This window comes from Chrysochloris asiatica, unplaced genomic scaffold (assembly GCF_000296735.1).
Source record: "Chrysochloris asiatica unplaced genomic scaffold, ChrAsi1.0 scaffold00124, whole genome shotgun sequence".
In the NCBI taxonomy this organism is placed as follows: Eukaryota; Metazoa; Chordata; class Mammalia; order Afrosoricida; family Chrysochloridae; genus Chrysochloris; species Chrysochloris asiatica.
In genome coordinates, this window is record NW_006408642.1 from 7,651,408 (window position 1) to 7,663,749 (window position 12,342).

A 12,342-nucleotide genomic window follows, 5' to 3' on the forward strand; every position below is an offset into this window, starting at 1 on the left:
TGAGTTTCAGTCTTGGAGGGGGACTCTCCATTATATTTTCCCACAAACTTTTTGAATCCCCCTTTTGTAAAAATCTTCCCTAAGACCCTTTTGTGACTTCCATTTCTCTGTGTGTCTTAATATGGAACACTGGCATGAACCAGGTTTTTGGCTTTGATTCTTCAGGGTATTGTGTAGTTCTTTTGTTTACAAAACTACTTGAAATGAAAAAAACAAAACCATGCGCTCAGAGACCTGCTACACATTGTGGTGTTGAGCAGATTTTAAGCCTTGCATTTATCAAAGGTACCAAAAAGCACTGAGAGCCTCTATTATGATTAAACCTGAGAAACCTGAGTGATTTACTGCACTGTTCCTAGTTTCCTTGCACTTAATGTTGTATTTTATTCTGTGTAACTTTGCCTGGGATCTCCCCACAAACATATTCTAAATGAATCTATTTTAGGAAGATTTCTTGTTGGAAAATTCTTCACTAGACTGAGTTACATATATTCTTTGCTGCTACTGTTCTAGAGCATAATTTTACCCTGTGTTTACTCCATTATGTTGGAATTATGCTTGTTAAAAAACAACCACCACCTATATTTTTTAACTTAAAGGAAACAGTAAGTCCCTTAAGGGCAGACACTCTGCCTTATTCACCTTTGATTTCCACACCTAGTGCAATACGTGGAGCGAGTAGAAGCACTGAACTGATAACCATAGATTGTCAGTTCCAACCCACTAGATGCCCTTGCTAGCCCTATATAGTGTTGTTATGATTGGACTAATTAGATGGCATACAACAATAGCAGCAACAGCACAATATATGGAATCTTCAATAAGTAGTCTCAGGTGTAACTGAGGATATAAAGGGGTGGGCAGTCAATATTAGATCGTAGATGCCCTAAGATTTATTTAAAACACAATATTCATTTCAGTCCTAAGTATTTATGAATTCTTTTTATTCTTTTGCATGCTTTCTTGGCTGAATGGCAATAGAGAAGAAGAAAATGAGGTAAGTATAATTTAATTATTTAGTGATTATGGAAATGACCAGAATACGTTTTTGGTATTATATAAATTAAAGATGAAAACATCCAAAATTTAACTCTCTTTATTATTTGGAATGTGAAACAAAGTAATATTTTTTGTTTAATTTTGGCTTTGGATTGACAATATCTTAGTCTGCTGAAGGATGTTGTTTGATCACTAGCAGATGGTTTTTAAACTGGCTTCAAGAGCTTTAATCAAAGTATAGGCAACTGGCAGCTTTGGTGACAGTGTTGATCTCTTTTTAACTATTGAGCTTCCATGTAAGAATTAATAGGAATTTTTTTAAGCATTTGAAAACTATGTTATTGTTGTTATTAAGTGCCATCGAGTTGATTCCAACCCATAGCGACCCTGTATAGGGTTTCCAAGGAGCTGCTGGTGAGCTTGAACCGCCAGCCTTGCGATTCAACGACTTTGCAGTCTGGTGCATTAACCCACAGCGCCACACCAGGACTCCTATAGGCGCACTTAAAAACAATGCAACAACTACTGTAAGATAATGCATGGAAAGTATTTGCTTTTCTCCATAAAACTTATTCTACAATTTTGAAAACTGGTTTCAGAGTTTACCATATTGGGGAGGAAAAGTAGCCATAGTTAAAGAATATAAATTTGAATATTTTGCAGCAGATAGCAATTGTACCATTTTAATTTTAGTTTCGAATTTGTTGCTATAGATTTTTTTTTATATTGCTGTATACCTGGGCTATGCCCTTAATTTCTCCAGTCATTGGTGGTTTGGTAAATAATTGTTGTTGTTAAGTGCCTTTGAGTCATTTCTGACTTATAGTGACCCTGTGTAGGGTTTCCAAAGAGCGGCTGGTGAGCTTGAACCGCTGACCTTGCAGTTCACATAAATAATAGCAGGGATAATTTTCTTCTTAGATTTACATACAGGTACCCTCTTGCTTTTCGAAAGCTTACCATGTTGCTTTTACATTACTACATATTTTCACTAATTAAAAGAAATCTGAAGATGATTTTTACTTTTACCAAAAAAAAAAAAGGTCAAGAAGTGCAACGGTGCTCAATGTTTATTTTGCAGTGAACTTAGTGGTGCGTACCTTTAGTAGATGGAGTGGTGTTGCCAAGTTCCTTCCCTGAGAACTACACTCAGCATCAGCTTGCTGTACCTCTGAACTATGTCTACGAACACTATATGCTAGAGTTTGGTTTTATGTGTTATTTGGTATGATTTGGTAGGTTAATCTTTTGGCTCATTTTATAGGAACACTGTATACTTTTGGATAGTGGAAGAAACCTGTACTTTGTATATGTTGCTTATGTAGTTGTTGTTGTTGTTGTTATATGCCATTAAGTCTGTTCCAACTCATAGCAACCCTGTATGAGGTTTCTGAGGAGCAGCTGGTGAGTTGAACTGCAGACCTTGCAATTCAAATGGCCTTGTGGTCTAGTGCTTATCCTACGGTGCTGCTACATCAGGACTCCTGTATAGTAGTATCAGACTATAAATCAGCAGTGCCTGTGTTTATGGGTCCAGGCAGAGATAGTAGTAGTGTGCCAAGGGAAGAATACTTTCTAGGAAGGCAGGCCTGGTCCTCTTGGTTACATCATGTATAAAATGGGTGAGGTAGGTGAGAAGTTGCCCTATATCGGTGCTTTCCCAAACCTAGAAGTACATCAGTACACTAGGGTGTTTGTTTTTGGTTGCTTTGCTTCCAATCTTTGTTATCTCGCTATGTTGAATTTATATTCCCTAGAGTGGATCACAGATTTGTATTTTAACCATGCACCCAAGTGATTCATTCTATGTAATGTCAGGAAAACACTGGTTTTGGTGACTTTTTTTTCTCCAGATAGAATGTAAGAACAAACTGTTTTCATTACTGTAATATTCTTTTTTGTTTAATGTTTCTCTTCTTAAAATTCTAACTAGAAAATAGGTATAAAACTTGATAAAATTATTTACATATGAGAAAATAAGAATGGGAAAATACTGATAATGTTGAAACTGAGAGTGGGTAATTAGGGGTTTATTGTACTCTTTTCTGTACTTTTAGTATGTTGAAAATTTTCCAAAATAGAAAATTAAAAATTTTTTCTTATGCAGTATAATTAAATTCATGCTGTTTGTCATTAATAGAACTTCTCAATGTCCTTAACTGATAAACATTTTAAATTGTGATGCCAGCTATTTGAAAGTAGCATTTTACTGTAGTATTAACTGTTTGTTTTGTTCATTTATAGGCAAAGATTGAAAATGTGCAGAAAACAGGTTTCATCAAAGGACCAGTGTTCAAAGGTGTTGCTTCTAGCCGATTTTTGCCCAAAGGCACCAAGACAAAAGTTAATTTGGAGGAACAAGGACGACAGAAGGTGTCATTCAGCTTTAGCCTTACAAAAAAAACTTTGCAGAACAGATTTCTGACTGCGCTTGGAAATGAAAAGCAAAATGATACTACAAACTCCCCAGTTATACCTCTTCAAGCAGATTCGACCCCTAAAATCAAAGTGGACGCTGGAGATAGTTTATCTACTACAGAAGAATCATCTCCACCAAAATCAAGGGTGGAACTAGGAAAAATTCATTTTAAAAAACATCTACTTCATGTAACATCCAGGCCACTGCTGACTACTGCCACAGCAGTAATATCTCCACCACCTCCTCCATTACCAGCAGTTATAGCAGAATCAACAACTGTAGACTCTCCACCCCCATCTCCACCTCCACCACCTCCGCCTCCCCAAGCCACAACACCTTCACCACCAGCACCAGTGACAGAGCCAGTGGCCTTGCCACACACACCAATAACAGTTCTGATTACTACACCAATGCCCTCCATAGTAGATGTTGCAGTTAGAACTCTGAAAGAATCACCAGTTATACCAGAATCTTCAGAAGTGGACACTAAGCAGGACACTGCATCTAATAGTTCAGAAGAACACATAACTCAGCATTTGAATGAGCAAGCAGATATTCCCTCACAAAAAGAAGATTCCCATATTGGGAAGGAAGAAGAAATTCCAGATAGTTCTAAAAGTAGTCTGGGCTCTAAAAAAACAGGTTCTAAGAAGAAGTCTTCACAATCTGAAGGCACCTTCCTTGGTTCAGAATCTGATGAAGATTCTGTACGGACATCTTCAAGTCAGCGATCACATGATTTAAAATTTTCAGCAAGCTTTGAAAAGGAAAGAGATTCAAAAAAGAGCTTAGCACCTTTAAAAGGTGAGGATTTAGGGAAATCTTCACGGTCTAAAACAGAGCGAGAGGATAAATATTTTAGCTACTCAAAACTTGACAGAGATACCCGCTATATATCTTCCCGATGTAGATCAGAGAGAGAGCGAAAGCGGAGCAGGTCTCGTTCTAGATCTGACAGAGGTTCTAGAACAAATTTATCCTATTCTCGATCAGAACGATCCCATTATTACGACTCTGATCGTCGCTATCATAGGAGTTCACCTTATCGAGAGAGAACACGTTATTCTCGCCCTTATATAGATAACAGGACACGAGAGAGTTCTGAGTCAGAAGATGAGTATAAGAAGACATACTCAAGGCGCACCTCTTCTCATTCCTCCTCTTACAGAGATCTGAGAACATCATCATCTTATTCTAAATCTGATCGGGACAGCAAAACTGAGTCCTCTTACCTAGAGACAGAGAAAAGGGGAAAGTATTCTTCAAAACTAGAAAGGGAATCCAAAAGGACTTCAGAAAGTGAACTAATAAAAAGGTGTTCTCCCCCTAATGATCTAGGATTCCGACGGGGGTCATCATATTCTAAGCATGATAGCAATGCTTCTCATTATAAATCTGCCTCTTCCAAACCTAAGTCTGATAAATTTAAAAATTCTTTCTGTTGTACAGAATTAAATGAGGAAAACAAACAGTCTCATTCTTTCAGTTTACAGACTCCTTGTTCAAAAGGTAGTGAATTAAGAATGATTAATAAAATTCCTGAAAGAGAAAAGACTGGGTCTCCATCACCATCAAATCCATTAAGTGATTCACCTACTTTTAAAAAGCTAGATGAAACACTTATTCTTAAGTCTGAATTTGTAGCACATGATAGCCATGATAGTATTAAGGAATTAGACTCTTTGTCTAAAGAGAAGCATGATCAAGTAAGAACATATTGTCCCATCGAACTAAATATAAATGGATCTCCTGGAGCAGAATCTGATTTGTCAACATTTTGCACTTCTAAAGCTGAGACTGTTTTAATGTCTTCTGATAGTGTGACTGGACCAGAGATAACCCCTTTGATCAAAGCATGCATGCTTTCGTCAAATGGATTTCAGAACAGTAGTAGATGTAAAGAAAAAGATTTGGATGCTTCTTGTTATCAGCCTAGTAAATCACAAAGCCCACTTAGAGAAATGGAACCTCCAGTATCACCACACCAAGATAAACTCGTGACATTGTCGATGATGGCAATAGATAATTCCAAAACAGTAGTTAAAGAACCAGTTGATATGAGACTTTCTTGCTGCAAAACCAAAGATTCAGATATATACTGTACTTCAAATGACAGCAACCCTTCTTTGTGTCATTCTGAAGCTGAAAATACTGAGCCTTCAGTTATGAAGATTTCTTCCAATAGCTTTATGAATGTTCATTTGCGATCAAAAACTATTATATATGATAATAGAAATCTGACCGATAAAAATGCAAACTTTGCATGTGAAGACTATAAGCAGAGTATTGGTAGGACTAGTTCAGCTTCTGTTAATCATTTTGATGAGTTTTGTCAACCTGTAGGGAGTTCAGGTATTGCTTCATCTCTTCAGAGTCTTTCACCAGAAATAAAAGACAGTTTAACTCATTTGCAGTGTGGAGAGGACACATCTCCAGTTTTGGATGCTGTGTTGATAAGTAAAAAAAGCACTGAGTTTTTAAAACATGCAGGGGAAGAAACAGTAGTTGAAGTGGATAGTGGCCTTTCTGACTCAAGAAGGGGATTTTCTTCCTGGGAAAGCAGAAATAATAATGGACTATCTGGGAAATGTTTGCAAGAGGCTCAAGAAGAAGGGCATTCCATATTGCCTGATAGAAGAGGAAGACCAGAGATCTCTTTGGAAGGAGAAGGAAGCGGATATGTGCATACTTCTGATGGTTCAGAAGTTGTTTTTTCTTCTTGTAATTTGAATTTATCTATGGAAGACAGTGATGGTGTAACTTACACTTTAAAATGTGACAGTAGTGCCCATGCCTCAGAAATTGTGTCTACTATCCATGAAGATTATTCTGGTTCTTCTGAAAGTTCAAGTGATGAAAGTGATTCAGAAGACACAGAGTCTGATGATAGCAGTGTTCCAAGAAATCGTCTTCAGTCTGTTGTGGTTGTGCCAAAGAATTCTACTTTGCCTATGGATGAAACAAGTCCTTGTTCTTCTCGGAGCAGTCAGAGTTATAGACACTATTCTGACCACTGGGATGATGAGAGATTAGAATCCAGGAGACATTCATATGAGGAGAAATTTGAGATTACAGCAAATAAATCCTGTCCTCAAACAGAGAAGTTCTTTCCTCATAAGGGAACAGAAAAGAACCCAGAAAATTCTTTTACACAGTCCAGCAGAAAACAAATGGATAACCACTTGCCTGAAATTGCTCATCCTCAGAGTGATGGGGTTGATAGTACAAGTCATACAGATGTGAAACCTGATCCTTTAGGTCATCTAAATTCAGAGGAAACAATAAAAATCAAAATAGATTCTAGACAACAAGAAGAAATGCCAATTTATTCTTCTGATGATTTTGAAGATGTTCCAAATAACTCTCTGCAACAGACCACTTTCTTTAACAGGTCAGATAGTAGACTGGGGAAATTGGAGTTGAGTTTTTCTTCCTCTTGTGAGATCTCTCGAGTAGATAGCTTCCACTCATCAGAAGAGCTCAGAAACTTAGGGTGGGACTTCTCTCAGTCAGAAAAGCCTACTTCCACATACCAGCAGCCTGATAGCAGCTATGGAGCTTGTGGTGGACACAAGTATCAGCAAAGTACAGAACAGTATGGTGGGACACACAGTTACTGCCAGGGTAATGGCTACTGGGATCCAAGATCAGCAGGCAGATCTCCTGGAACTGGAGTTGTGTATGACCGAATTCAAGGACAGGTACCAGATTCCCTAACAGATGACCGTGATGAGGAGAATTGGGACCAACATGCTGAATCCCACTTTTCAAGCCAGTCCAATAAATTTCTTTTGTCTATTCAGCATAAAGACAAAGGGTCAGTGCAAGCACCTGAAATAAGCAGCAATTCCATTAAGGACTCTTTAGCTATGACTGAAAAGAAAGATCTTACCAAAAGCCTAGAAAAAAATGACATGAAAGATAGAGGGCCTCTTAAAAAAAGGAGACAGGAATTGGAGAGTGATTCTGAAAGTGATGGTGAGCTTCAGGACAGAAAGAAAGTTAGAATGGAGTTACAGCAAGGCGAGATAGCAGTGCCCCCAGGCTCTGGACTGGTTGGACCTTCCTGTGTCATGGATGATTTTAGGGATACCCAGCGATGGAAGGAATGTGCCAAGCAGGGGAAGATGCCATGTTACTTTGATCTTATTGAAGAAAATGTCTATTTAACAGAAAGGTAAGCCTAATTAATGTTAGAAAAAATTGTAACTGTTTTATTTTAAAAACAAAGCAAAACTGTTATGAATATATATTTTATAAAACAATTGTATGAATCTAACCATATAAAATACAGTTGTGTGATAAAATATAATAAGGAAAAAAACCCTCAAAAGTATATTTATTCATTCAGATTTGATAGCATGAATTTCTGCCCCCAGGCCCTCCCAAGAATGTGTAGTTTCAATTTATTTATTATGTTTCATTACCTCTTTGAGTCTTAAAGTGTAATTTAAGCCAGTCTTATTTTTCTCTACTTCCTTTTATATACAAAATTATGACAGAAAATGAAACAAAACCCCAACAAAATAGATTGCTCTTAGAAAAGGAAAAGGTGGTTATCTGGGTGCTTTCCCCCATACTTTTAAAAATGTGCAGAATGAAATATCTTTTGTTGTTGTTGTCAAGTGCTCTTGCGTTGGTTCTGACTTACATCGACCCTGTGTAAGGTTTCCGAGGAGTGGCTTGAGAGCTTGAGCTGCCAACCCTGTGGTTCAAACTGACCTTCCAGTCTATTGCAGGAACGAGGCTGGAACTTCATTTTCTTATTTTTTAGCAAATTTAATAGATTAAATAGGGAGACAGTAGCTCCATAGGATAAGCACTGGACTTTAGCCCACAAAGTCTGTGGTTTGAGCCCACCAGCAGCTCCACGGGAGAAAGATGAGGCTTTCTCTTCTCACAAAGATTTATAATCTATGTTTAAAAACCCTATACAGGGTCTCTGACTTGGAACCAACTCAGTGGCACTTAATAACAATAATAGATTAAATTTGGCAGTAGCAAAATAGCAAAACATTCTTAGAAATAAAACGTAAACTGGTTTATTACAGTTCCTCAACATCAAGTAAGATATAATGAGGTAAGAAACAATCTGATGGTTATAGGGGAGAGGGGGATTAGCCACGGGCTAGAGGGTAGACTTATGTTAACATGCGTGACAGGGCAGGCAGTATATAACAAGACAGAGGTTACCAGAGGAAAGATGAAGGTAGTGAGAGACATAGGGAGAAATTAAATAGTTAAGTGAACAGAGGTAAATACTGTTAACTGTTGATATGTGGAAGGGATTACAGTCATTGTAATGAAGCAAAGTATATCATTTGTTGAATGTAAAATTGATAATCTGCTCTGTAAAACTGTACTCATTTGAATATAAAAGGATTGAAAAAAAATGTAATGAGATTAGGAATCATGAAGCATACCTTTAGAATTTGTTGTTGTTATGTGCCATCCAGTCCACACTGATTCATAGCGATCCTATTTACAATAGAATGAAACACTACTCAGATCATTGATAATGTTTTAGGCCACTGTTGCTGCCACTGTGCTAATCCATCTCATAGGGGTCTTCCTCTTTTTCCCCAACTCTCCACTTTATCAAACATGATGTCCTACTCCAGGGACTTCTCCTTCTTGATAATATGTCCAAAGTATGAGAGACAAACTCTGGCCATCTGGCTCTTAGGAGAACTCTGGCTATACTTCTTCCAGCACAGATCTCTTCATTTGAGAATTAACCAAATCATGATCCCTTTATTAATTTTTGAATTTTATTAAAGGAATCTCTGCATAAAGTAAAAGACTGTTTTAAATCATTAAAGTTTCACTAGTAGCTTATCCTTTAAAAAAATTTGTTTTGTTTAAATGATGCAGAAAACCTTTTACAAGTATAATCATTTACATCAAGTTGTGATTAGATTTAAATGACGAATATAAATACATTAATTTAAGAATTATGTATATACATTGGTGGAATTTATGGGATATTAGTAAAATAATATAAGTAAAACTAATCAGATCAACTCCCTAGATTTTATTCGTTAATGAGATTAAGATATATATAAGCCTGTGTGCAAATAGATTTGGTTTGAGTGGGAAGCTTCTAAATATATTAACATTTTTCAATCCCTTTTAATGTGCTCTAGGCATTAGGAGCCTACAAGAAGATAAATAATTACAAAATAGTGTGAGTAGAGTGAACACTGTTTTCATATGTCTAATATTGTCAGCTATATTGCCAGAAAACGAGTCCCTCAGATATAGAAGGTGCTCAAAATATGACTGGGGAAGAACTTTCTCCTCAAAGTAGAGTTGACTGTGATGACATGAATGGAGTGAAGCTTTCAGGACCTTCAGTTGCTGATGGGGCACAACTCAAAAAGAGGAGAAACATTTGTAAACGTCCATTAATAATTGGAGCATGGAATGTATCAAGTATGAATCCAGGAAAATTGGAAGCTGTCAAAAATGAAATGGATCACATGAATATCGATGTCCTAGGCATTAATTAAAATGGACTGGCATTAGCCACTTTGAATATGACAATTACCTGTTTTACTATACTGGGAATGGCAAATTGAAGAGGAATGGCATCACCACATTAATTATCAAAAAGAACATTTCAAGATCTGTCTTGAAATATAATGCCAGGGGCTGACTAAAACAGACCATCAATTAATCATATGCAAATTCAGGCTACAGCTGAAGAAAATTAAAACAAGTCCATGAGAGCCAAAATATGACCTTCAACATATCCCACCTGTATTTAGAGATCATTTCAATATCAGATTTAATGAATTAGACACTAATAACTAAAGACCAGAAGAGTTGCAGGATGACATCAAGAGCATCATACATGAAGAAAGCCAAAGGTCATTAAGAAGATATGAATGAAAGAAAAAAAGACCAAATGAATGGCAGAAGAGAGTCTAAAACTTGCTTTCCAGCATAGAGATGCTAGTGCAAATGGAAGAAATGAGGTAAAAACGCTGAGCAAAAAATTGTAAAGGACAGCTGAAAAAGACAAAGTCAAAGATTATAAGGAAATGTGCAAAGATCTGAAGTTAGAACACTAAAAGGGAAGAACATGCTCAACATTTCTCAAGCTGAAAGAACAGAAGAAAAAATTCAAGCCTTGACTTGCAATACTGAAGGATTCTGTGGCCAGAAAATTAAATGATGCAGAAAGCATCAAAGAAGATGGAAAGAGGAATGAATAATCAAGTCACTGTACCAAAAAGATGATCAATGTTCAGCCATTTTAAGAGGTAACATATGATCAACCGCCAGTAATTCTGAAGGAAACAGTCCAAGGTGCACTGAAGGCACTGGCAAAGAACAAGGCTCCAGGAATTGATGGAAAGCAAATTGAACAAACTGATGCAGCACTGGAAGCACTCACTCATCTGTGCCAAGAAGTTTGGATGACAGTTATTAGGCCAACTGATGAGAAGAGATTCATATTTGTGCCCATTCTACAGAAGTGAAGCGACCCTACAAAAAATCATTAGACAATGTTGTCAATATCACATCCAAGTAAAATTTTGTTAAGATAATTCAAAAACGGCTGTAACAGTACAATGACAGGGAGCTGCCAGAGGTTTAGGCTGGATTCAGACAGGGCTGTGGAACGAGGAATATCATTGCTGACCTCAGATCAATCTTGACAGAAAGCAGAGAATACCAGAAAGATGTTTATCTGTGCTTTATTGACTATGCAAAAACTTTCTATTTTGGATCATGACAAGCTATGGACAATATTACGTTACATGAGTATTCTGAAGCTCTTAATTGTGCTTGTGAGGAACCTATACGTAGCTAAGAGGCAGGCATTAGAACAGAACAAGGAGATACGGAATGGTTTAAAATCTGGAAGGGTGTGTGTTTGGGTTGTATTCTTTCATCATACTTACTCAGTCTGTATGCTGAGCACATTTCTGAGAAGCTGGATTTTAGGAAGAAGAACCTGGCATCAGCAGTGGAGGAAGACTCATTAACACCCTGCGATATGCAAATGATAAAACCTTGCTGGTTGAAAGAAAAGAGGACTTAAATATTTACTAATGAAGATCAAAGACCACAGGCTTCAGTATGGGTTGTGCCTTAGTATAAAGAAAACAAAAATTCTCACAACTGGACCAATAAATAACATCCATATAAATAAAGAACAGATTGAAGTCACAGACTTCATTTTGCTTGGATCAACCATCAACACTCATGGAAACAGTCAAGAAATCAAGTGATGTATTATTACTTTGGGCAAATTTGCTGCACAAAACTTCTTTAAGTGTTCATGAGCAACAGATGTCAGTTTGAGAACTAATGTGCACTTGAGCCAAGTCATGGTATTTTTAATAGCTTCATATGATTGTGAAAGGTAGACAATAAACAGGGAAGACCGAATAAGAATTAATGTATTTTTTTTTCTTAAATGTTTTATTGTGAATTATGTGATAGTTTACTTGGGAGAACATTAGTTTTATATTCATTTCTATCGTATATTGTCTCATTGCCATGGCTACAATCCCCTCCATGCATCATCAGCCAACTAAAGGGTATACCCTGCAATCCTTCCCCCTGTACCCTCCAGGTCTTCAGCACACAGTCGCTATCCCTCTCTGGATCTAAATTCTCCAGCTGCTCCATCGCTCCATGTCATCATCTCTGCCTGCATTTCAGGCATCACTGCTTCTCTGGGTAGGGTTCCGCTCTCTGCTCTTCTCCCATGATGGTCCTAGGGACCTCCCTCTGCTCCTAGACTGAAGAGTTAATCACTCCCCTCCTTGCTATAAAACGTCTACCTTTACATTTCCAACCCTCACAATCAGTCCTGATAATAATTATTCACTATTGTATCACAAGAGACCCGTCTGCATTTCATTGCATCAGCCCTGCCTCGACAGATTGAATACTACTCACTGGAG

At 37.3% G+C, this 12,342-nt stretch overlaps 1 protein-coding gene across 1 annotated transcript in view; it reads left to right on the forward strand.

The window, feature by feature from the left end:
• Positions 1-12,342, forward strand: part of SETD2 (SET domain containing 2) — a 185,547-nt gene that overhangs the window by 55,816 nt on the left and 117,389 nt on the right. The window contains exons 2-3 of the mRNA XM_006868803.1: positions 982-997; positions 3,244-7,595. Coding sequence (XP_006868865.1) covers positions 982-997; positions 3,244-7,595 — 4,368 coding nt within the window. The remainder of the gene's footprint in view (positions 1-981; positions 998-3,243; positions 7,596-12,342) is intronic.